The 27,046-nt window shown below is 43.5% G+C and overlaps 1 protein-coding gene across 1 annotated transcript in view; it reads right to left on the reverse strand.

The window, feature by feature from the left end:
- Positions 1-27,046, reverse strand: part of msna (moesin a) — a 101,812-nt gene that overhangs the window by 12,488 nt on the left and 62,278 nt on the right. The window contains exons 4-9 of the mRNA XM_078412522.1: positions 23,121-23,395; positions 18,640-18,723; positions 16,473-16,619; positions 9,516-9,612; positions 7,980-8,143; positions 2,492-2,622 (exon numbers count right to left, since the gene is read on the reverse strand). Of these exons, the coding sequence (XP_078268648.1) occupies positions 2,492-2,622; positions 7,980-8,143; positions 9,516-9,612; positions 16,473-16,619; positions 18,640-18,723; positions 23,121-23,395 (898 nt within the window). The remainder of the gene's footprint in view (positions 1-2,491; positions 2,623-7,979; positions 8,144-9,515; positions 9,613-16,472; positions 16,620-18,639; positions 18,724-23,120; positions 23,396-27,046) is intronic.

Consider the following 27,046-nt stretch of genomic DNA (forward strand, 5'->3'; position numbering starts at 1 on the left):
AACATGAGAAAATGCTGCAAGTGCTCAGAAGAAATTGTCCCTAGTGGGTATAGGATAGTGTTAATGTGCAGGGATCGCTGATCGGCGCGCACCTGGTGGGCCGAAAAAGGCCTGTTTCCGCGCTGTATCTCTAAACTAAAGATCAGGCCATGTCCTACAGGAAGAGAAGCAGAGTTATCATTTCAGGCCAAAGACCCTTCGTCAGAACTAGGAAGGTGAGGAAAGACACGTGTAAAGCTGCAGGGAGTGTGGGAAATGTCTGGGTGGGTAAAGTCTCTGATAGACTGAGGTCACTGTTGGGCTGTATTACACATCTCTTCTTTCCTGCAGCACTGATTATTTCTGGTCCATTTACATCATTCTTTAATCATCAGCCCCGTCATTTTAAATCCATAGAGACACAAGAAACTGCAGGCACTGGAATCTTGAGCACAAGCAGTGCTGGAGGAACTTAGCTGGTTCGGCAGCATCTGGAGAGAGAATGGACAAAAGCCGTTTCAAAGGGAATGGAATGAAACACTTTCTCCAATCTGTGGGGTCCAGCAAAATCATCGTCTAGCCATTCCTTCCATAGATGCTGCCTGACCTGCCAAGTTCCTCCAACACTTTGGTTTATTTTAAATCCATGATCATCCTGTTCCCTGTTCGGCTCTTGGAAAAATAAGACTATGCTGCCAGCACTCAAGTCCCTGGGTAGTTCAGTCCTGCCATGGGAGTTAGGGCAAATTTAAAATAAACAGAAAATGTGCTATCCTTTAAAAAGAAAATAAATCACAAAAATCCATGCATCTTTGGCAAGTCTCCTTGCTACTCCACTGCTACCACTTTGGTGTCCAACTGCAATAACAAACTATAGCATTGATGCCTACCAACACTTTAATTTAGACCTTAGAGATACAGCGCAGAAACAAGCCCTTTGGCCCACCGAGTCCACGCCAACCAGCGATCACGCCACACACCAGCAGTATCCTACACACAAGGGACCATTTACAATTTTACCATAGCCAATTCATCTATAAACCTGTACATCTTTGGAGTGTGGAAGGAAACATGAGAAAATCCCCGCAGTCATAGGGGGAACATACAAACTCCATACAGACAGCACCCGCAGTCAGAATCGAACCTGGGTCTCTGGTATTGTAAGGCACCAACTCTACCACTATGCTGCCCGTAATCACGTTCCTCATCATTCTGAGGTTCTGATTTGTCGAGTTTAAAATGGACTGCAAGCTGTAGCTTCAATGGGGTCTAACCTTCGTAGCCCAATTTGCTAAATAATAAATCATGATCCTGGTTTGTTGTGGCAGGGAAGGAAGGCAGTACCTTCCTGTTATCAAATGAGTTATGTGTTGTCAGTGCAGTGACAGAAGTGTAACTGTTGACCTTCCTTTAACACTATAGAAAGTATTCTGACTGGTATGGCTACTGCTCTGCTCCTGTCCATCTGAACCTGTAGAGAGTAAATGCAGTAGAAGGTTGGTCGAACCAAAGCTAGCCTTTGAAATTTTCTCCAGAAGAAAGCCAATTCAAGCTGTTGCTTTAACCAATTTCAGTACTGTCCCTGAAGTTCTGTCCCTACTCTCCAGTGACAACCTTGGGAAATTCACCTGCAGGCTCATTTTTCGAAACGTGAACTGGTCGGCTCATTGGGCAGCACGATGGCGCAGCGGTAGAATGCGGACTTCCAGCGCCAGGTACCCAGGTTCGATCCCAACTACTGGTGCTGTCTGTATGGAGTTTGTACGTTCTCCCTTTGACCGCGTGTTTCCTCAGGATGTTCCAGTTTCTTCCCACACTCCAAAGACGTGCAGGTTTGTAGTTTAATTAGCTTCTTTCAATTGTAAATGGTCCCCTAGTGTGTAGGATAGTGCTAGTGTACGGGGTGATTCCTGGACAGAGTGGACTTGGTGGGCCGATGGGCCTATTTTCACGTTGTATCACTAAAGTCTAAATAATTATTTTCTTTTAATTTAAAAAAAGTGCAGTGGTGGTGATGCATCGAAAGTTTGATGTACCAGTCGTTTCATAGGCCGTTAACATAGTAGAATGATACCCATTCATCTTATAAATTCTCAAGGACAGGACATTCATTTGTGTCCCGTATCACTACAAAATCTTCCCACCCTCCCAAACTAAAGCCCAGCTAATATTTTGTTCCATGGTCTTCCGTCAGTCCACTTCCTCATCTAAAACATATCTTTAGAAAGGAGATTTCTTCAGCGAGAGGATGGTGAATTTGTAGAATTCATTGCCACAGACGTCTTTGGAGATCATGCTTTTGGGTATTTTTAAAGCAGAGTTCATGATAGGTTCATGATTAGTAAGGGCGCCAAAGGTTACAAGGAGAATGCAGGAGAATGGGGTTGAGAGGGAAAGATAGATCAGCCATGACTGAAAGGAGGTGCAGACTCAATGGGTGGGATGGTCTAATTCTGCTCCGATGTCTTATGAACAACTTTGCCATTGCTGGCGTTTTGCCTCCCAACATTACCTCTTTGAGCTTTTTGAGTCTGCTCTTCAATTTGTTTCAGTCTTCCCATCAATTCCTCCTTCTCCAGCTCAATATTTTCACGGTCTTTTTCTGCTTGTTCTCTCTTCTTTCTCTCATTTTCCAACTGCCCCCTGGAGGCCATTAAACAAAAGTCACCATTAGAAATCACCTCAACATTTGTACTTATACTTTTAGCTGAAATGCATGAACATGTCCCACAAATTAAATTACTTCGGAATATATGTCATGTAAAGACAAACGCAGAACCTGACGATTCCTCAACAGCAACTTGGGGAAGAATAATGGCCACAATGTACCAATACACATCATTCCAAGAAACAGCACATCATTCCTTTGAAGTGTCAATAAGGACCATGGTGTAATATTGTGGAAACCCAAGTTCACAGATGTGCACAATGTGCCACTGAAGGCTATGGAGGCCAAGCCAAGAGATAATTTTAAGGTGGTTTAATAGATTCTTGGTTAGTGGCAGGGTCCAAGAAGTCTCAGACTGACTTCAGAACATCCTCAAGAGGGAAGGTGAGCAGCCGAACGTAGTTGTGTATGTAGGCACAAATGACGTGGGTAAGAGGAGGAAGGAGGTTCTGCAACGTGAATATAGAGAACTAGGCAGGAGGCTGAAAAGCAGGACCTCTAGGGTGGTTATCTCTGGGTTGCTTATCTCTGGGTTGCTTCCAGTACCTCGTGCTAGTGAGGGTAGGAACAGGGAGGTAGGGGGTCTGAATGTGTCGCTGAGGAGTTGGTGCAGGGATTTCGATTTGTAAATCACTGGAATCTCTTCTGGGGCAGGGGTGACCTGTACAAAAGGGACGGGTTATAGCCTAATTGGAAGGGGACCGACATCCTGGGAGACAGGTTTGCTCGTGCTACACGTGTGGGCTTAAACTAAAAAGTCACCAGTAGACTTCAACTAAAAAGTGGGGGGTTGGAATCAACTACGTGGAAGCGTATCCATGCAGCTAATGGGAAAGAGAGTGTAGGAAAGGTCACGTTTAAACTAACAGGGCAGGGGGATGGGACCAAATGCAAGGAGACAGAGGGCCATAAAAGGACAGAAACAAAAGTTAGAAGGGAGATAAGTAAAACTAACCTGAAAGCTTTGTGCCTTAATGCGAGGAGCATTTGTAATAAGGTGGATGAATTGAATAAGGTGGATGAATTGAATGCGCAGTTGAATTGAATGCGCAGTTAGTAGTTAAGGGATATGATATAGTTGGAATTACAGAGACATGGCTCCAGGGTCACCAAGGCTGGGAGCTAAACATGTAGGGGTATTCAATATTCAGGAAGGATAGATGGAAAGGATGAGGAAGTGGGGTGGCATTGCAGATTAAAGAGGAGATTAATGCAATAGCAAGGAGAGACATTAGCTTGGATGCTGTAGAATCGGTATGGGTAGAACTGCGAAATAGCCAAGAGCAGAAAACGCTTGTTGGAGTTGTATACAGACCACCAAACAGCAGTAGGGAGATTGGGGATCGCACCAAGCAGGAAATTAGGGATGCATGTAGCAAAGGTACAGCGGTTATCATGGGTGACTTTAATCTACATAGATTGGGCCAACCAAATTGGTAACAGTGCTGAGGAGGATTTCCTGGAACGTATACAGGATGGGTTTACCGACTACGACAAGCCATTCAAGACTGGGTATTGTGTAATGAGGAAGGATTAGTTAGCGATCTGGTTGTGCAAGGCCCTTTGGGCAAACAGTGACCATAATCTGGTGAAATTCTGCATTAGGATGGAGAGTGACACAGTTAATTCAGAGACTATGGTCCTGAACTTGAATAAAGGAGACTTTGAAAGTATGAGATGGGAATTGGCTAGCAAATTATACAGTGGAGATGCAATGGCAAAGATTTAAAGACCGCACGGATGAACTCCAGAAATTGTTCATTCCTGTCTGGCGAAAAAATAAAACTGGGAAGGCGGCTGACGAAGGAAATCAAGGATAGTGTTAAATCCAAGGAAGAGGCATATAAATTGTCCAGAAGAAGCGGTAAACCAGAGGACCGGGAGAAATTTAGAACTCTAGAGGACAAAGGGGTTAATTAAGAGGGAGAAAAAGAGCATGAAAGAAAGCTTGCAGCGAAAAGAAAAAAACTGATTGTAAAAGTTTCTTTTGATATGTAAAAAGGGAAAGATTAGTGAAGACAAATGTAGGTCCCTTACAATCAGAAACAGGTGAATTTATAATGGGAAACAAGGAAATGGCAGAACAGTTAAGCAAGTACTTTGGTTCTGTCTTCACTAAGGAAGACACAAACAATCTCCTGGAAATACTAGGGGACAGGGGATCTAGTGAGAGGGAGGAACTGAAGGGAATCCACATTAGTCAGAAAATGGTGTTAGGTAAACGGTTGGGACTGAAGGATAAATCCCCAGGGCCTGATGGTTTGCATCCCAGTAATCAAGGAGGTGGCCCTCGAAATCGAGGATGCATTGGTGATCATTTTCCAATGTTCTCTCGACTCTGGGTTAGTTCCTGTGGACCAGAGGGTAGCCAATGTAACTTCACTTTTTAAAAAAAAGAGGGAGAGAGAAAACAGAGAATTATAGACCAGTTGGCCGTACATTGCTAGTGGAGAAGATGCTGGAGTCGATTGTTAAAGATGTTATAGCAGCGCATTTTGAAAGCAGTGACTGTCAAAGTCAACATGGATTTATGATGGGCAAATCATGCTTGACTAATCTTTTGAAATTTTTTGAGGATGTAACAAGTAGAATAGATAAGGTGGATGTGGAGTATCTGGACTTTCAAAAATCATTAGACAAGGTCCCACCCAAGAGATTTGTGTGCAAAATTAGAGTACATGTTATTGGGGGTCGGGTATAGATATGGATAGAGAACTGGTTGGCAGACAGGAGGCAAAGAGTAGGAATTAACGGGTCCTTTTCAGAATGGCAGGCAGTGACGAGTGGGGTGCCGCAAGGCTCGGTGCTCGGACCCCAGTTGTTTACCAAATGTATTAACGATTTAGACGAGGGAATTAAATGTAACATCTCCAAGTTTGCGGATGACACAAAGCTGGGTGGCAGTGTGAGGTGCGAGGATGCTATGAGGCTGCAGGGTGACTTGGATAGGTTGGGTGAGTGGGCAGAAGCATGGCAGATGCAATATAATGTGGATGTGAGGTTATCCACTTTGGTGGCAAGAACAAGGGGGCAGATTTTTAGCTGGTGTCAGATTAGGAAAAGGGGAAGTGCAATGCAACCTGGGTGTCCCTGTACATCAGTCACTGAAAGTAAGCATGCAGGCAGTGAAGAAAGCCAATGGCATGTTGGCCTTTATTGCGAGAGGATTTGAGTTTAGGAGCAAGGACATCCTAGTGCAGTTGTACAGGCCCCTGGTGAGACCACACCTGGAGTATTGTGTGCAATTTTGCCTCCTAATTTGAGGAAGAACATTATGCTATTGAGAGAATGCAGCGTAGGTTCACCAGGTTAATTCCCGGGATGGTAGGACTGACATGTGATGAAAGAATGGGTTGACTGGGCTTGTATTCGATGGAATTTAGAAGGATGAGAGGGAACCTTATAGAAACATAAAATTCTTAGTGGATTTGACAGGCTAGATGCAGGAAACGTGTTCCCGGTTTTGGGGGGGGGTCCAGAACCAGGGGTCACTGTTTAAGAATAAGGGGTAGACCATTTAGGACTGAGATGAGGAAAAACATTTTCGACCAGAGTTGTGAATCTGTGGAATTCTCTGCCTCAGAAGGCAGTGGAAGCTGATTCACTGGATGTTTTCAAGAGAGTTAGATTTAGCTCTTAGGGCTAAGGGAATCAAGGGATATGGGGGAAAAAGCTGGAACGGGGTACTGATTTTGGGTGATCGGCCATGATCATAAATAAATAAATAATCATATTGAATGGCGGTGCTGGCTCAAAGGGCTGAATGGCCTACTCCTAAACCTTTTTTCTATGTCTGTGTTCCTAGTGCAGGTGTCATGGGTTATTGGGAGAAGGCAGGAGAATGGGGTCGAGGGAAAGATCAGCCATGATTGAATGGCAGAGTGGACTTGAAGGGCCGAATGGCCTAATTTTGCTCCTACAACTTATGAATAGTATTTCTTCAAACCTAACCAAAAAAGTTCTTCGCATGCAAACCTGCATGTTCCTGCACCAACACACATGTGAATTTACACTGGAATGGTTAGGCTGGGTGAAATTTACCAATTACATACACGGAAAATATTATCATAGAAGCATAGAAAATACGTGCAGGAATAGGCCATTTGGCCCTTCGAGCCAACACCGCCATTGATGTAATCATGGCTGATCATCCACAATCAGTAACCCGTTCCTGCCTTCTCCCCACATCCCTTGATTCCACTAGCCCCAAGAGCTCGACCTAACTCTCTTTTGAATGCATCCAGTGAATCAGCATCCACTGCCTTCTGAAGCAGAGAATTCCACAAATTCACAACTCTCTGGGTGAAAATGTTTTTCCTCTTCTCAGATCTAAATGGCCTACCCCTCATTCTTAAACTGTGGCCCCCCTGGTTCTGGATTCCCCCGACATCAGGATCATGTTTCCTGCACCTAGCTTGTCCAATCCCTTAATAATTTTATGTGTTTCTATGAGATCCCCTCTCATCCTTCTAATACATCATGTGTAGGAAGGAACTGCAGATGCTGGTTTAAATCATAGATTGACACAAAATGATGGAGTAAATCAGCAGGACAGGCAGCATCTCTGGAGAAAAGGAATGGGTGACATTTCGGGTCGAGAAGCTTCTTCAGACTGTGAAATCTGAATGGTATCATCATGACTGAACATACTGCTCTGGCCCCCACAAGTGCCCATCAGCATTCTTAAAACCACACACAAATTTTTTTTAACTGTTCATGCAGCAATGTGTAAAAAAGGATGCAGATATAAATTCTCCGAGAAAGGCCGTAGAGACCATCCCAAGGCAACAGAGTAGTCACAGTAGATTAAATCAGCTAGTGTCATCTCATTGTCCACGAGTCAAAATACATAATTTTCTTTAAATCCCAAGAGTTTGGGAATGTGGGCGGCACTGTAGCGCAGCGGTAGAGCTACTGCCTTGCAGCATCAGAGACCTGGGTTTGATCCTGACTACGGGTGCTGTCCGTACAGTTTGTACGTTCTTCCTGTGACCTGCATGGGTTTTCTCCGAGATCTTCAGTTTCCTCCCACACTCAAAAGACAGGTTTGTAGGTTGATTGGCTTGGTACAAATGTAAAATTGTCCCTTTGTTAACGTGTGGGGATCGCTGGTCGGTGCAGACTCTGTGGGCTGAAGGGCCTGTTTCCACGCTGTATCTCTGAACTAAACCAAAATATTCCTTAGTCTGAAGAAACGTCTCGACCTGAAACATCACCCATTCCTTCTCTCCAGAGATGCTGCCTGTCCCGCTGAGTTACTCCAGCATTTTGTGTCTATCTTCAGTTGAAACCAGCATTTGCAGTTTTTTCCTACACATAAAATAATCCTTACCTTTCTAGCTGTTTTTGGTGCTTCTCCTCTCGAGCCTGGGCCTTCATCTGCTGGACTTCAATTGTATCAGGCTTACGCCGGCGCATGTAGAGTTCATGGTTCCCCATACACAGCGCTAGGATGCGTTTGTTAATGCGGAGGCGAGGTGCATAGAATACGAAATCCTATGAAAGTAAAGAGAATTGGGCTTGGCACATTGCAGCATTTTAAATGAATTTAAGGAAAACAGATGCATTCTGCAGGCAGCATCATGCAAAGGGTGACTGCATCATTTTGAACAGAAACCATCACCATTTCCCCTTCCCACATGATTATATCTCTTGCTTTTCAAGCCTCTCCCTGCACCTTTTGGCTATGAACGCTATAATGAGCAAGCACAAGACTCTGTTACATAACGTATTGCAGGCAATACCCTGTATTCAGCACAGACTGGAGAAACTAGCACAGGTGAACCCTGGGTGGATGCAACACAAGCTAATTCACGAGTGCTTCCGTGGGTGGGAAGGACTGGGAAAGGCAAAAAAAGTGATTGGCACTAAATTCATGGGAGGGCTGTGAAAACGATCGTGTCAAATTCATGTCCACCTTCACATTACGCAAATATAGTTAAGTCCGCATGCAGCAAGGTCGTCTCAAATATCAGGATTGATTTTTTTTAAATTCAGAATTAAGTGCAGTTCGCATGTTTGAGTTTAGAATCCTGGTCACAATCAGGTTTAAATTCTGTGTGACATGTAATCACGTCAACAGTAAAATATACAGACATATCACCACCATGCTGACCAGTTTGGAACACAAGCTCCTTTCCATTAAGAAAAACAAGCACAGGGATTGCACCAACAAATCAAAAAAAAAGTTGAGCTCCTCAGCAGACACAGTAATCCATAGAAAGCTCTGGTCAGGCTGTATCAGGACCACTGGAATAATGTGGTGGAGGCTAGGATACAGACCGAACGCTGCAAAGAGATGGTAGGATTGGTATTCAGGCAAAGATCAATTATGGTATAGGTCTTCCCCATTCTCAAGTTATAGGAGTAGAATTAGGCCATCCGGCTCATCGAGTCCACTCCGCCATTCAATCATGGCTGATCTCCGCCTCCTAATCCCATTTTCTTGCCATCTCCCCACAACCCTTGACACCCGTTCTAATCAAGAATTTGTCTATCTCTGCCTTAAAAATATCCACTGACTTGGCCTCCACAGCTCTGTGGCAATGAGCACCACAGATTAACTACCCTCTGACTAAAGAAGTTCCTTCTCACCTCCTTTCCAAAAGAGGGCCCTTTAATTCTGAGGCTCTGACCCTTGGTCCTAAATTCTCCCACCAGTGGAAACACCCTTTCCACATCCACTCTATCTATGCCTTTCATTATTCTGCAAGTTTAAAATGAGGTCCCCCCCCCCTCAACCTTCTAAACTCCAGCGAGTACAGGCACAGTGCTGTCAAACGCTCATCATACGCTAATATGCATTTATATTCGTACCCATTTTATGAACAGAATTGTAAAACAATCTGCAAATATCATTAGTACTTACTGGTGCTTTTTTATCAATTGGTTTGATGATAAACTTTTTGTCGTTAAATGAAATGTTTCGGATTTCACTCCAGGGGAATCCAATCTTGGGTGACAACCTTGAAACAAGGAGAGACATTGGAGCCAAATAGACAACTACTTCAATTCCACATTCTGCATCCAACATTGATTTCAACCAACTTTCTCCCCCACCTGTTAGGAAACCATATCATGAAGCCATCCACACAAGGAATAACAGAAGATTCAGTTTCAAATCCCAAAAGGAAAAGTCAAGCTTTTCCCCAAATAACCAAATCATTGGTTTCCTCTGATGGGAAAGAACAATTGCGTGTCTAAAGCAAAGTGAGCAGGGGAAACTGTTTAAATCGGAACTCAGGGCTGCATAGTAGCGCAAAGGGGAGAGTTGCTGCCTTATAGCGCCAGAAACCCAGGTTCGATCCTGACCACGGGTACTGTCTGTATTGAGTCTGTACATTCTCCCAGTGACCTGCGTGGGTTTTCAACGGCTGCTCCATTTCCTTCTACACTCCAAAAGACACACAGGCTTCTCGGTTAATTGGCTTTGGTAAAATTGTAAATGATCCCTAGTATGTAGGATAGTGTTCATGCACGGGGTGATCGCAGGTCGGCACAGGCTCAGTGGGCCGAGGGGCCTGTTTCCGAGTTGGATCTGTATCTCTAAAGTAAAGTACTATGAAGTGAATGGAGATGCCAAGCAAGGGCAAGAGTGGACTTAATTCCTGGTTTCAGCATACACCTCTAGGCCCCTCTTGTCTTATGGAAGTTGATGACCAACCACTGCAGTGGAAGCCAAATGCAATCGCCTCAATTACAAAACGCCAAACTTTCCATATAGGTAAACATGCAAACACATCTACCCGAGGGGTGACTCCCCAATAATCAATAGTGACATATTGACCAAAATCAAAAGGTACATTTTCATATAAAATTGGCCATTTGCCCAACCATTATGAAAGCCAAGAACCCCACTTGCACAAGACAACAGACTTGCCACAAAGCAGTCCATGTCTGCTGCCCATTGCCATGACATGGCCAGTTAGGGCTGCTCTCATTACAATAGACAATAGACAATAGGTGCAGGAGTAGGCCATTCAGCCCTTCGAGCCAGCACCGCCATTCAATGCGATCATGGCTGATCACTCTCAATCAGTACCCCGTTCCTGCCTTCTCCCCATACCCCCTCACTCCGCTATCCTTAAGAGCTCTATCCAGCTCTCTCTTGAAAGCATCCAACGAACTGGCCTCCACTGCCTTCTGAGGCAGAGAATTCCACACCTTCACCACTCTCTGACTGAAAAAGTTCTTCCTCATCTCCGTTCTAAATGGCCTACCCCTTATTCTTAAACTGTGGCCCCTTGTTCTGGACTCCCCCAACATTGGGAACATGTTTCCTGCCTCTAATGTGTCCAATCCCCTAATTATCTTATATGTTTCAATAAGATCCACCCTCATCCTTCTAAATTCCAGTGTATACAAGCCTAATTGCTCCAGCCTTTCAACATACGACAGTCCCGCCATTCCGGGAATTAACCTAGTGAACCTACGCTGCACGCCCTCCATAGCAAGAATATCCTTCCTCAAATTTGGAGACCAAAACTGCACACAGTACTCCAGGTGCGGTCTCACTAGGGCCCGGTACAACTGTAGAAGGACCTCTTTGCTCCTATACTCAACTCCTCTTGTTATGAAGGCCAACATTCCATTGGCTTTCTTCACTGCCTGCTGTACCTGCATGCTTCCTTTCATTGACTGATGCACTAGGACACCCAGATCTCATTGAACTCCCCCTCCTCCTAACTTGACACCATTCAGATAATAATCTGCCTTTTTTTCTTCCTTCCAAAGTGAATAACCTCACACTTATCTACATTAAACTGCATCTGCCATGTATCCGCCCACTCACACAACCTGTCCAAGTCACCCTGCAGCCTTATTGCATCTTCCTCACAATTCACACTACCCCCCAGCTTAGTATCGTCTGCAAATTTGCTAATGGTACTTTTAATCCCTTCGTCCAAGTCATTAATGTACATCGTAAATAGCTGGGGTCCCAGCACCGAACCTTGCGGTACCCCACTGGTCACTGCCTGCCATTCCGAAAGGGACCCATTTATCCCCACTCTTTGCTTTCTGTCTGTCAGTCAACCAATTTTCTATCCATGTCAGTACCCTACCCCCAATACCATGTGCCCTAATTTTGCCCACTAATCTCCTATGTGGGACCTTGTCGAAGGCTTTCTGAAAGTCGAGGTACACCACATCCACTGACTCTCCCCTGTCAATTTTCCTAGTTACATCCTCAAAAAATTCCAGTAGATTTGTCAAGCATGATTTCCCCTTCGTAAATCCATGCTGACTCGGAATGATCTTGTTACTGCTATCCAAATGCTCAGCAATTTCGTCTTTTATAATTGACTCCAGCATCTTCCCCACCACTGATGTCAGACTAACTGGTCTATAATTACCCGTTTTCTCTCTCCCTCCTTTCTTAAAAAGTGGGATAACATTTGCTATCCTCCAATCCACAGGAACTGATCCTGAATCTATAGAACATTGAAAAATGATCTCCAATGCTTCCACTATTTCTAGAGCCACCTCCTTAAGTACCCTGGGATGCAGACCATCAGGCCCTGGGGATTTATCAGCCTTCAGTCCCATCAGTCTACCCAAAACCATTTCCTGCCTAATGTGGATTTCCTTCAGTTCCTCCATCACCCTAGGTTCTCCGGCCCCTAGAACATTTGGGAGATTGTGTGTATCTTCCTCAGTGAAGACAGATCCAAAGTAACGGTTTAACTCGTCTGCCATTTCTTTGTTCCCCATAATAAATTTCCCTGCTTCTGTCTTCAAGGGACCCACATTTGCCTTGACTATTTTTTTCCTCTTCACGTACCTAAAAAAACTTTTGCTATCCTCCTTTATATTATTGGCTAGCTTGCCCTCGTACCTCATCTTTTCTCCTCGTATTGCCTTTTTAGTTAACTTTTGTTGCTCTTTAAAAGAGTCCCAATCCTCTGTCTTCCCACTCTTCTTTGCTATGTTATACTTCCTCTCCTTAATTTTTATGCTGTCCCTGACTTCCCTTATCAGCCACAGGTGTCTCTTACTCCCCTTAGAGTCTTTCCACCTCTTTGGAATAAATTGATCCTGCAACCTCTGCATTATTCCCAGGAATACCTGCCATTGCTGTTCTACCGTCTTCCCTGCTAGGGCCTCCTTCCAGTCAATTTTGGCCAGCTCCTGCCTCATGCCTCTGTAATCCCCTTTGCTATACTGTAATACTGACACTTCCGATTTTCCCTTCTGCCTTTCCATTTGCAGATAAAACTTATCATGTTGTGATCACTGCCTCCTAATGGCTCTTTTACCTCTAGTCCCCTTATCAGATCAGGATCATTACACAACACTAAATCCAGAATTGCCTTCTCCCTGGTAGGCTCCAGTACAAGCTGTTCTAAGAATCCATCTCGAAGGCACTCTACAAACTCTCTTTCCTGGGGTCCATTTCCAACCTGATTTTCCCAGTCTACCTGCATGTTGAAATCTCCCATAACCACCGTAGCATTACATTTTTGACACGCCAATTTTATCTCCTGATTCAACTTGCACCCTCTGTCGAGGCTACTGTTTGGGGGCCTATAGATAACTCCCATTAGGGTCTTTTTACCCTTACAATTTCTCATTTCTATCCATACTGATTCAACATCTCCTGATTCTATGTCACCCCTTGCAAGGGAATGAATATCATTCCTTACCATCAGAGCAACCCCACCCCCTCTGCCCACCTGTCTGTCTTTTCTATACGTTGTGTACCCCTGAATATTCAGTTCCCAGCCCTGGTCCTCTTGTAGCCATGTCTCAGTGATCCCTACAACATCATACTTGCCCATGACTAACTGAGCCTCAAGCTCATCCACTTTATTTTTTATACTACGCGCATTTAAGTACAACACTTTAACTTCTGTATTTACCTCCCCTCTCACATCGGTCACAATTGGCCCTGCCCTTAATTTCTTTTCCCCTCTAGAACTTCTGTTCCTACTCTTCCGAGAGTCTTTTGCAATATCTCCTGTATTCCCTTTTTTTTAACCTCATCTTCATATTCACAATTTGTTAACCCCTCCCCCCCACTACTTAGTTTAAAGCCACAGGTGTCACACTAGCAAACCTGCCTGCCAGAATGTTTGTCCCCCTGCTGTTAAGATGTAACCCATCCCTTTTGTACAAGTCACCCCTAGCCCAGAAGAGATCCCAGTGGTCCACAAATCTAAATCCCTGCTCTCTGCACCAGCCCCTCAGCCATAAATTCATACCCTCTATCTCTCTGTTCCTGGCCTCACCAGCACGAGGTACCGGTAGCAATCCAGAGATAACCACCTTCGACGTCCTACTTCTCAGTGTTTTTCCCAACTCTCTAAACTCCCGCTGTAGCACCTCCTTCCTCTTCCGCCCGACGTCATTCGTGCCCACGTGCACAACGACTTCAGGTTGATCGCCTTCCCTCACTAGGATTTTCTGAAGCCGGTCCGTGATGTGTTGAACCCTGGCACCAGGGAGGCAACAGACCATCCTCAAGTCCCTCCTGCTGCCACAGAATCTTCTGTCCGTTCCTCGGACGATGGAGTCACCGACCACTACGGCTCTTCCTGACTTCGGTCTCCCCTGTCGAGTATCCTTGCCAACAGGTCCGCCACTCGGACTGGAAACGTCTTCTGCCCCGACAGTTCCCAAGAGGGTATACCTATTTGCAATAGGCACAGCCACTGGGGTCTCCTGTAGTCCACGTCCACTCCCCCCTGAAACAGTCTCCCACCTTCGCTCGCTGGGCGGCACGGACTTGGAGGGCCGAAAAGGCCTGTTTCCGGCTGTATATATATGATATGACCTGGACCCTTGGCGTGACAGCCTCACAATAGGTCCTGTCGAGGAAACTTTCGCATTCCCGGATGGCCCTGAGGTCATCCAACTGCCTCTCCAACTCCACCACACGTCCCTTCAGGAGCTGCACCTGGACACAGTTCTTGCAGGTGTAGCTCCCAGAAGCTCCAGAGACGTCCCTGTCTTCCCATATCCTGCAGGAAACACACTGCACCAACTTTTCCGCCATTACAGGCCAGACTGATTTACAGCTGTCTTGGGGATTTTATTCCAATCAAACTAACCACAGTAATAGCTCCACATTCCCATGCAAATATTCCTGGCCATTTTTTACCAACTGAATGTCTGCTTATATTATTACTTGTACTAAAAATGTAAACATTTTTAAAAATCCCATTTAATCTCATATGCCCAACACCAGTCTGGGCACCAAGTACTAAGTAACAGTCTGAAGAAGGGTTCCGACCCGCCACGTCACCTAATTATTTTCTCCAGAGATGCTGCCTGTCCCGCTGAGTTACACAGTGTGTCTATAGAAAATAGGTGCAGGAGAAGGCCATTTGGCCCTTTGAGACAGCACCACCATCCAATATGATCATGGCTGATCATCCAAAATCAGTACCCCGTTCCTGCTTTCTCCACATACCCCTTGATTCTGTTAGCCCCAAGAACTGTATCTAACTCGTATTGAAAACATCCATTGAATTGGCCTCCTGTGGCACAGGATTCCACATATTCACAGCTCTCTGGGTGAAAATGTTTTTCCTCATCTCAGTCCTAAATGGCCTACCCATTATTCTTACACTGCGACCCCTGGTTCTGGACTCCAACATCAGGAACATTTTTCCTGCATTTAGCCTGTCCAACTCCTTAAGATTTTTATATGTTTCTATAAGGTCCCCTTTCATCCTTCAAAATTCCGGTGAATACCCATTCTTTCATCATATGTCAGTCCCGCCATCCAGGGAATTAACTTGGTGAACCTACATTGCACTCCCTCAATAGCGAGAAAGTCCTTCCTCAAATTAGGAGACCAAAACTGCACACAATACTCCAGGTGTGGTCTCACCAGGGCCCTATACAACTGCAGTAGGACCTCCTTGCTCCTATACTCAAATCCTCTCGCAATGAAGGCCAACATGCCATTTGCTTTCTTCACTGCCTGCTGTACCTGCATGTTTACTTTCAGTGACTGATGTACAACGACACCCAAGTCTCATTGCACCTCCCCTTTTCCTAATCTGACATAATTCAGACAATGTGTAAGAAGGAACTGCAGATGCTGGTTTAAACCGGAGAGACACATAATCTGCTTTCTTGTTCTTGCCACCAAAGTGGATAACCTCACATTTATCCACATTATACTGCATCTGCCATCCAACTGCCCACTCACCCCACCTATCCAAGTCACCCTGCAGCCTCATAGCATCCTCCTCCCAGTTCACCCTGCCACCCAGCTTTGTGCCATCCCCAAACTTGAAGATGTTACATTTAATTCCTTTGTCTAAATCGTTAATATATATTGTAAATAACTGGGGTCCCAGCACTGAGCCTTGCGGCACCCCACTAGTCACTGCCTGCCATTCTGAAAAGGACCAGTTAATTCCTACTCTTTGCCTCCTGTCTGCCAAACAGCTCTCTATCCATGTCAGTACCCTACCCTCAATACCACGTGCTCTAATTTTGCACATTAATCGCTTGTGTGGGACCGTGTCAGGCTTTTTGGAAGTCCAGATACACCACATCCACTGGCTCTCCCTTATCCATACTACTTGCTACATCCTCAAAAAATTCCGGAAGATTAGTCAAGCATGATTTCCGCTTCATAAACCCATGCTGACTTTGACCGATCCCGTCACTGCTTTCCAAATGCACTGCCATTATTGCCCACTACTGATGTCAGGCTAACTAGTCTATATTTCCCAGTTTTCTCTCTCCCTCCTTTCTTCTCCACAAATGGCAAATTATGTTTAGGTCAGCAGGGAAAAACAAGGTTGTTAAAGGTTCCTTCAAAATATCTCTCTCATACAGTGCAGGTGCAATCTCTTGACAAAGTTACCGGTCATCATGTTCATAGATGTTCAATCCAAGAGCATCAACACCAAGCCAGAGCTCAGAGCCTTTTTTGTTTTTGATACTGAAGTAGTTAACTCCATACATTTCAAGATCTTGAGCAATTTTCAGATATTCCATCATGGCATCCTCCCTGTTGAAGAAAATCAGAGTCAATAATAATGTTTAAAAGAACGACAAATTTACAGCGGAGGCAGAAGACCAAATAACTTCAGATGCTGAAAATATGAAAAAATGGCTAGAGGGGCTGAGAACATTCCACATCTGTATACGGAATAAGGAAAAGAGCTGGTGTTTCAGGTGGAGGACGCTTGGTCAGAGATAGGGCTTTTTAATATTTTCTGCTACAACATTGTTACAGTCCATGATAAAACCTTGTTGAAAAGCAAATCAGAGAATGGCAAATTATAACCTGGACTGAAAACAAAATCCAAAAAGTTACCAGGATCATTTTCACCACAATAGGATGGCTTCACGGAGCCTGGTACACAATCTATTCACGGCAAAGTGCTTGGCACTTGGTTTAACTTTTCAAAAGGACTCATTTGCAACATTAAATCTGGAACAAAAACATTTGTGCAGGAGCTTTAGTTCAGCATTGAGCAATGAAATTGGCTTGGGCAAAAAAAAAAAAAAAAAAATCCCTACATATTTCCATGTAGCCTTATTTTTAATAGATTCAGAACATGTAAAAAAAAACAATATTGAAACCTCAAACATCAATATGAATGCATTTAGTGTAGAGTTGAACCATTTTACTTCAAGTACAAATAACTTAAATTACAGTTTTAGGATTTAATTTCTATCATAAGTTTTGTTCGTACAGCAAACCCTCGCAATTACAGACCTCTATATTATGGTTAGCATGCAGTGTGGCGGAAAGGCAGTAGTGGGGAGAGAGCGGGCAGTAAAACTCGAACAGCATTGCATTGGGCATAGGTTCGCAGTGGCAAGTGCAGAGAAGATTTACAAGGATGTTGCCAGGACACGAGGGCCTGAGTTATAGGGAGAGATTGGGCAGGCTAGGATTTTATTCCTTGGAGCGCAGGTGGCTAAGGCATGATCTTATAGAGTTGTACAAGATCACAAGGAGAATAGATGGGGTAAATTCAGAGTCTTTTACCCAGAATAGGTGAAACTAAGAACCAGGGGACTGAGGTTTAAGATAATAGACAATAGGTGCAGGAGGAGGCCATTCGGCCCTTCGAGCCAGCACCGCCATTCAATGTGATCATGGCTGATCATTCTCAATCAGTACCCTGTTCCTGCCTTCTCCCCATACCCCCTGACTCTGCTATCCTTAAGAGCTCTATCCAGCTCTTAAGAATTGGCCTCCACTGCCTTCTGAGGCAGAGAATTCCACAGATTCACAACTCTGACTGAAAAAGTTTTTCCTCATCTCAGTTCTAAATGGCCTACCCCTTATTCTTAAACTGTGGCCCCTTGTTCTGGACTCCCCCAACATTGGGAACATGTTTCCTGCCTCTAACGTGTCCAACCCCTTAATAATCTTATACATTTCGATAAGATCTCCTCTCATCCTTCTAAATTCCAGTGTATACAAGCCTAGTCGCTCCAGTCTTTCAACATAAGATGAGAGGTAAAAGATTTAATAGGTGCCCGAGAGGCAACATTTTCATAGAGGGTGGTTGAGACATGGAATGACCTGCTAGGAGGCAGTTGCTATAGCAACATTTAGACAGGTACATGGATAGGAAAAGGTTTGATGAGTGTGGGTCAATTGCAGGCAGGTGGGACTAGTGTAGATGGGTCATCTTGGTTGGCATGGACAAGTTGAGCCTAAGGACCTGTTTCCGTGCAATATGACTACGATGCATGTGGCTCCACAGCAAGACTTACCAACCCGTCATATAGTACATCACAAAACGTGCACTCTTGACTCATCCCAAAATTTTAAATCCTAAAATTGCAGTATTGACTTTCCGTGCCGTTATTAACATTGGCATCAATATACATGGTTACTATTTTAGATTTAAACAAGACATTTCAGGCAAGGTAGGAAACCCCATTTCTATGCAGATGATGGAAATCAGGAGGGAAAGACTAGTGACTGAATGTTAGCGATTTCAATGCTTCTGGTAAATAATGCAAGTTATAATTTCGTATTTAATTTAAAAGGGTTAAATAAAGACCTGATCATTCCTCGATGTTCCTCGTGCCAGATTTGGATTCGATCCTCCCACTGTTCTTTGTTCAACTTGTGTTGTTCGAGGACACTGAAAAGGAGAGGCAAATGGTTCACACAATTATCACACGCAAAAAAATAAAGGAATCCCACACAAATTGGGCATGAGTTTCAGGACTCAGTCTGCATTGGATTTCAAACAGATCGCATTTGGGATACATCTTTAATTAGCAGGAGTTCCAGAAATTTGTAAGGGGTGGGGTAGGTGCCAGCTAGCAGTGTTCCTATTCTTCCCATTGAAGGGAGCAACAATGCAGCAGCTGTTGACTGACAATTGAACCACCAATTTACCACATGCCAAATCCATAATGGCAATTAGTGAGCCAATTCAGCTTCAGACGCCAAAATTAAAGAATAAACATAGGTGGTGCTTAGATCATACAATCTTTTGAAAAGTTTAAAGTGCATGAAGAAAGACTTCATGCAGTAGGATCATGGAGTTTCCCCTGAAGGGAGGTCTTTGAAAAAAACCCGTGATGAGTCAGAGACAGACTCAAAAAGGCAGCATGTATCACAGCCAATCTACAGCTGAATGTCCCCATGTGGCAGGATAAACTAGAGAATGCCCCAAGTCATAATATCATAAGGAATAGTAGAATTAGGCCATTTGGCCTATCGTCTACTCCGCCATTCAATCATGGCTGATCTGGCTTCTCCCTCCTAACCCAATTCTCCTGCCATCTCCCCATAACCTCTGACACCCGTACTAATCAAGAATCTATCTATCTCTGCCTTAAAAATTTCCATTGACTTGGCCTCTACAGCCTTCTCTGGCAAAAAAAATCCAGATTCACCACCCTCTAACTAAATAAATTTCTCCTCATCCCCTTCCTAAAAGTGGGAGGATTTGCCTTCCATTTGAGGACGAGGAACCATTAAGAAATCTGGGTGGACAATGAAAAGGGGCATTTACAAGCACAAAGATAGACAGATGGAAGGAAACAAGAAAGGTACTACTTAAGGTGTAGTATAGCCTACCCATTATTCTTGTTAAATGAATCATAACAAATTAGCCAAACAAACGATATCTGGACAATTACAAGCTAAAACCTGGAATTATTGCATTGGGAAAAAAAAGGCAAAAGTGTCCAAGATGTACTATTATCTTCATGCATCCAGTTTAAAATTAAAATATCATAACGACTGATTACAGTGGCCTCGAATGAACCAGGTTTGGTTCATAATCTCAACTCCTAAATCACAAAGTACGAAGTTGACCTCAATTTAACTGTTTGGCCAAATGGGAAACTTTAGGTTCTGCCTTTTCTTTATCTTCCCTTGATTTCTCCTTCTCCAAGTTGTCCACCCATCTGGCATTCCCTTCTGGATGGACAAAAATGTTCCCCATAAATGAAATTGAATTAATTCCACAACCATCTCTAAATCTCCCCCAAAATTGAGAAATCAAAACAGACTACTTGCAATCCACTTCATTTCACTTAGTTTAGATTAGAGAGATAGCACAGAAACAGGCCTTTTAGACCACCAAGTCTGTGCCAATCAGTGATCACCGCACACTAACACTATCCTACACACAAGGGACAATCTACCATCTTTTGGGTTGGAAGCTGCCCAAGCGAAATATGAGATGCTGTTCCTGCCAAGCTTGGGCAGCTTACAACCCAGTGGGATGAAGATTGATTTCTCTAACTTCAAGTAACCCCTGCATTCCCTCTCTCTCCATCCCTCCCCCAATCAAGTCGCACCAGCTTCTCGTTCTCACCTAGCAAACAGCAGTCTGTTTCCTTTATCATCGTGACTTTTTTGCATATCTTTCATTCATTTGTTCTATATCTCTCTACATTTCCATCTTTACCTCTTATTTCCCTTTCCCCTGACTCTAGTCTGAAGAAGGGTCTCGACTCGAAACATCACCCATTCCTTCTCTCCAGAGATGCTGCCTTTCCCGCTGAGTTACTCCAGTATTTTGTGCCAATCTTCGGTTTAAACCAGCATTTGCAGTTCCTTCCTACACGCTTACAAACTCCGTACAAACAGCACCCATTGTCGGAACTGAACCAGTATCTCTGGCGCCGTAAGGCAGCAACTTTACAGCTGTGCCACATATCACATTATGCCACCTATTTCCATTTCTTTAGGGTCTTCCTTCACCCTACTGGTCTTCTACCAAAATTCTCATCTTTGTTACCTATAAGCCCGACTATTCGGATAAAATCCCAGCAGGTCTCCCTCATGTGTCCCAGTTTGAGATTACCCAAATCTGTTGCTTAAATCACAAATGACACCAAATCTCATTCACCAGGCTTACCATTTCAAAATCTGTTTTGCTTGAACTAACGCATCATTTACAAAACTCTAGGTATCAACCTCACAAATCTCTACCCTAATTTGCTCCACATCTGGCCTTCCAGTCCTCACATGTACAATTTTCTAATCCTCCCTTCCTGTACATCCAAATTTAAGTTCATTTGCGGTGCTATCTACCAAGGTACCAACTCTGGAATTCACTTCAAGTTTCTATTTCGCGGTGCTCTACATTGTTCAAGCTGGGATAATGAAAATGAAAAGCTTCATTCTCAGAGCAGCAGGTTTTGCTTTAGAGAATAGTTTCCAAGGAATTTTATTCCAGTTCTAGCCAACTATGGGCTAATAACATTAAAGGCCGTTAAGGGGTAAATGCCAGACCTCCCCTGATGGATTCTGTAGAATAGTGCAGCATAGAGCACTAAGATAGACACACAATGCTGGAGCAACTCAGTGAGTCAGACAGCATCTGTGGAGAAAAGGAATAGGTGAGTTTCGGGTGAAAACACTTCTTCAGAAATGGCACCTATTTCTTTTCTCCAGAGATACTACCCGAGCTGGCGAGTTACTCCAGCATTTTGTATCTATCTTCAGTATAAACCAGCATCTGCCGTTCCTTCCTCTACATTGTGCACCAAGATTTGGAATTAAGAACCACTTGTTGGTAGAGAATATGGAGCTTTAGAGAACCAGGATCGGTGTCCTTGGGAAGTAACCTACTCTATGGCAATAGAGGATAAAAGTTCAAGGAAAAAAGTCACCTCTTTCTCTTGGCACTGAAAAGGAGTTAAACATTCAACTTTATTATAAACCAGAGCAGCAATCTGGGTTTACAAAGATATAACTTTTTCAATAATTAACACTGCAATCAAAAACAAAGGCAACAGACTAGCCGTAACAAAAGACTAACAAAGAGGAGCATTTTAAAAAAAGTCCAAAAGAAAAATAGAGATTTGCATGCATAAACAAGAGAATGGTATCATAACACAGCATGCAAAAGCCAGCTAAAAGAAGCCATTAACCAACATGAAATAGGGATATGGATGGTTACCATAGGACATGTTTTTTAAAATAAACATAGATGGTTGACATAGATCATGAACAAATAAAGGACTAGCACACGAAATAAGACATCAATATTACATTAAACTGATTCAGATTTTTAAACAAATTAAAATGCATTTCAACATAATGTATCAAAACTTAAATTTGAAATTCAAATGGTCATTTGTGCAAAACTGATTTCTCAACTCTATGGTGCAACTGGGTATCATCTGCACCAATGGAGCTTTCCTTCATTTCTTGCTGTGAGGTTGTTCCTCTGAAGAAAGCATATCCACCAAGACCAACTCATGTGCCCAACCAATACCTAGTCGGGGATGGATTGGTATCTACAGATCAAGAGCAAGAATCATTACTAATGCTGGTACACAATCTAATTGTTTGCCTTGATGGATGGCCATTAATTTCACAACCAGCAAATTACAAAAAACTACAGCTTCGCCTTCAGTTTGCATGGGTTGAGGTTTCATGGTTCACTGTTGTTATCAATAGATTGGCAGCATAATGGCACAGCAGTAGAGTTGCTGCCTTACAACGCCAGAGATCCAGGTTCAATCCTGACTATGGGTGCTCTCTGTACGGAGTTCGTACATTCTCTCCATTTCCTCCCACATTCCAAAGACATACAGGTTTGTAGGTTAATTGGCTTCGGTAAAAATTGTAAATTGTCCCTAGTGTGTAGGATAGTGCAAGTTACGGGTGCTTGCTAGTCGGCATGGACTCGGTGGGCCGAATGGCCCATTTCCACGCTGTATCTCTAAAGTCTAAAGTCTAAAGACCACTGAACACTTTAAAGTAGGAATCTCATTTCATCTGATTACTGACCATATTGATTGTGAAATTGGTAACTAAGCAAAATTCTCAAAACTTAAAAGTTCCAAAAGCTTTATTTTTACCTTTGCCTCTCCAGAGATAGTCAGAACTATTTTGGCACCCGAATTTTTTTTTTGCTGAGATGTGATGCAAATATAAGAAAATTTAGATCACACGTTAGAAATATAGATTTTACAATCCTGCTTCTTTGACAGAAGTAAATGAGGCAGCACACATTAATGTGAAGCAAATTCAAACCATGGTTATTTTAGAAACAAAGATACTCACCGCTGTGGAAGTAGGTGGTCATTTGACAGGTAACCGGTCTTGTGGGACTCTTTATTGAAATCGCCATATTTGACCTGCACAGCATAAGAGGCCAGCAACACAGCCGTTTCTGGGGGACAGTAGATGTCATCATTCAGAATACCCTCTTTCACTTGGAGAAAGAAGAGGCGCTGGGTGATTTCCTGAATCAGTTCTTCAGAGACGTCTTCTGGAAAAAACTTTGCTCTGAACTTGAAAAGAAGTGGACTTTCCTTACGGACATCCTGCTGAGTTACCTGGAAGAAGAAAGTAATTTTAAAGAGAAGTAACATTTTTTTAAATGGGCGCAGGAGTAGGCCATTCAGCCCTTTGAGCCAGCACCGCCATTCCATATGATCATGGCTGATCATCTAAAATCAGGTCCCCGTTCTGGCTTTTTCCCCCATAATCCCTTGATTCCTTTAGCCCCAAGAGCCAAATCTAACTCTCTTTTGAAAACAACCAGTGAATTGCAATCCACTGCCTTCTGTGGCAGAGAGTTCCACAGATTCCCAACTCTCTGGGTGAAAAAGTTCTTCCTCATCTCAGTCCTAAATGGCCTACCCCTTATTCTTAAACTGTGACCCTTGGTTCTGGACTCCCCCAACATCGGGAATATTTTTCCTGCATCGAGCCCGTCCAATCCTTTAAGAATTTTATATGTTTCTATAAAATCCCCTCTCATCCTTCTAAATTCCAGTGAATATTTTCACTAAGTATTTTCTCAATCCCTATTTGAACACTAATGTCCTAATCATAACTTGTGCAAGATCACACGAGGATTAGAGATCCCAAATCTAACTCAATTTTCTAATAAAAAAACTAATCTGGATCAAGTTAAAGTTCTTGCCAAAAATAGTTACAGGAAGTACTTTCAATAGAACTGCAATAAATAGCATGGCATGAGCACCACAAGTCAGTTAAGGGTCAGCTCTATCATAATGGCCTATTGGAAAAGACAGTACAAATCTGAACACTATCAGCTTGGATGTACTTTGAATTGTATGGAAGTACCTTTCATGCCTTTGAAAGTAACCAGGTGATGCTCAATAAGGAAAAAAAGGCTCCAGTGCTTTGCTGTTGAATTACACATCAGGACATGGTCATTCATGACTTGAAGATCACCGTCTCCCATCTTTGCCAACCGAAAGACCCCTGTAATCCCCCCCCCCCTCCCCCTCCTTTTGAAGGTCACTGCCAGTTTCCATTACCTATTCATGAAGTGCACTCGATACCCAAACCTATTACTACTCAAAGCCCTATCCTTATGTTGCCTCTGGTTCTTTTGCCAGTCAATTAAAATGTGCATATTTGGGTTTTGGAAACCCAAGCTAAACCCTTCATCGATTTCAAAACATCAAATTCACCCAACCTCCCACACAGCAAGGACCTTCCCAACTCCAGCAGTCTATTCACAAATATATCTGGAACTATTCTTTCCAAACCGGAAAATTTGGTGTAAGATTGGAGGTGAAACTAATGCTTTCTCATTATACCAGTTAATATCTGTACACTTTTAGATCACTCATTCTTTGCACTTAATACACCCTTTAACTCGGTACAGCTTCTCATACTTCCCATCAAAATATCACCCAACTATTCCTCTCCATTTTCATATCATATCATATATATATACAGCCGGAAACAGGCCTTTTCGGCCCTCCAAGTCCGTGCCGCCCAGCGATCCCCGCACATTAACACTATCCTACACCCATTAGGGACAATTTAAAAAAATATATATTTACCCAGCCAATTAACCTACATACCTGTACGTCTTTGGAGTGTGGGAGGAAACCGAAGATCTCGGAGAAAACCCACGCAGGTCACGGGGAGAACGTACAAACTCCTTACAGTGCAGCACCCGTAGTCAGGATCGAACCCGAGTCTCCGGCGCTGCATTCGCTGTAAAGCAGTAACTCTACCGCTGTAAAGCAGCAACTCTACCGCTGCGCTACCGCTACATTTTAAACCCGACTCATTTCAATAGACTATTCTTTCATATCTATAATTGTTTTGGAAGTGACATTATTTCCAGAGGTCTGGCAAACAGCTGCTTACCCACCAGGACAAAATGACACGTGTTTTATCCCAGATTACAAGAAGTGCAAGAATTAAACTCTTAACGTGAATGAATTCTTTCTGCAAATATGGCGATTGTTCAATGTGAGTAATGCATCAAAAATAGCATTGTGATAACTGTATCTTGGCCAAGGTAAAGGGCACATTTCCTGCTTTAAAATAAAATGACAACATGGAAACTTAGCATCCACCCAAATGAGACATGCTGGAACTTGATCAAACACGTGAAGGACACCACTTTGTTAGAACATATTTCTCAAATAATAATACTTTGCCCATTTCACCACCAAATTTAAAATACCACGAGATTCATGAAAATACTTTAACAGAAGAATGTTCTATTGAGTTCTTACTCTATTTGTTCAATAAAGTCATTGCTAATGTGCTGGGCGTGACTAAAATGAGATACCTTTCTGACCGTCTGCCAGTTATTGCAGGGCAACATGCCATTACCAGCTGTTAGAGCATGGCTGGATTTTTATTTATTTGGTCTTAGCAAACTGTAATAGATTGACTTGTTTACTCAGGGGAAAAAAGGTTACAAAGGAAATGCTTCAAAAGATTGGCTCATGGTTTGTCAGTTAAGATACCTTGTAGAAGTCAGACCAGTTTAAAATTTAACCTTTAATAAATACGAGGTTCAATAGTTGGCCATTCTGCCAACATTTACAAAGATGTTGTCGGGACTCAAGGGCCTAAGCTATAGGGAGAGGTTGAGCAGGCTAGGACTAGTCGTTTAAGCTCAGGAGGATGAGGGGTGATCTTATCGAGGTGTACAAAATCATGAGAGGAATAGATCAGGTAGAAGACGCACATAGTCTCTTGCCTGGAGTAGGAGATTCAAGAACTAGAGGACATAGGTTTACGGGTGAGGGGGGAGAAGATTTTTTTAGAGGAACTCGAGGGGTAACTTTTTCCACACAAAGGGTGGTGGGTGTATGGAAAGAGCTCTGGAGGTCGTTGAAGCAGGTACCATCACAAAGTTTAAGAAACATTTAGACAGGTATATGTATGGGACAGGTTTAGAGGGATATGGAGCAAATACAGGCAGGTGGGCCTGCTTTCACACTGTATGACTATTCTGCCAACCACCATATTTACCCCTTCAGGCTGTTAGAGTGGACATACAACAGTATAACAGTATAACAGAGCTTTATTTGACGTTCGGTACCGAAGTACCGAACGAAACTACATAGCAGTCATAGAAAAAAAAAGAACACAAGACACATAGCCCCAACACAAACGTCCATCACAGTGACTCCAAACACCCCCTCACTGTGATGGAGGCAACAAAACTTCCACTCTCTTCCCCACGCCCAAGGTACAGTTTAAAGGATTAAGAGGGATTTGATTTAATTTGGGGGTAAGACATGTCAGGTGAGATCGGCCCCGTGGAATGCTCATCCTGCAACATGTGGGAGATCAGGGATATTGTCGGTGTCCCTGATGACTACATGTGCAGGAAGTGTGTCCAGCTGCAGCTCCTGGCAAACCGTATTGAACGGTTGGAGCTGCGGTTGGACTCATTCTGGAGCATCCACGATGCTGAGAAGGTCGTGGATAGCACGTATAGTGAGTTGGCCACACCACAGGTAAAAGTTAAGCGGGCAGAAAGGAAACGGGTGGCCACTAGCCAGCGTAGCAGTAGGCAGGTAGTGCAGGAGTCCCCTGCGGTCATCTCCCTCCTAAACAGATATGCCATTTTGGATACTGTTGGGGGAGATGGCTCATCGGGGAAGGCAGCAGCAGCCAAGTTCATGGCTCTGCGGCAAGAGAGGGGAGGAAAAAGAGTGGAAGGGCTATAGTGATAGGGGATTCAATTATAAGGG

This window comes from Rhinoraja longicauda, chromosome 15 (genome assembly GCF_053455715.1).
Source record: "Rhinoraja longicauda isolate Sanriku21f chromosome 15, sRhiLon1.1, whole genome shotgun sequence".
NCBI classification, from domain to species: domain Eukaryota; kingdom Metazoa; phylum Chordata; class Chondrichthyes; order Rajiformes; family Arhynchobatidae; genus Rhinoraja; species Rhinoraja longicauda.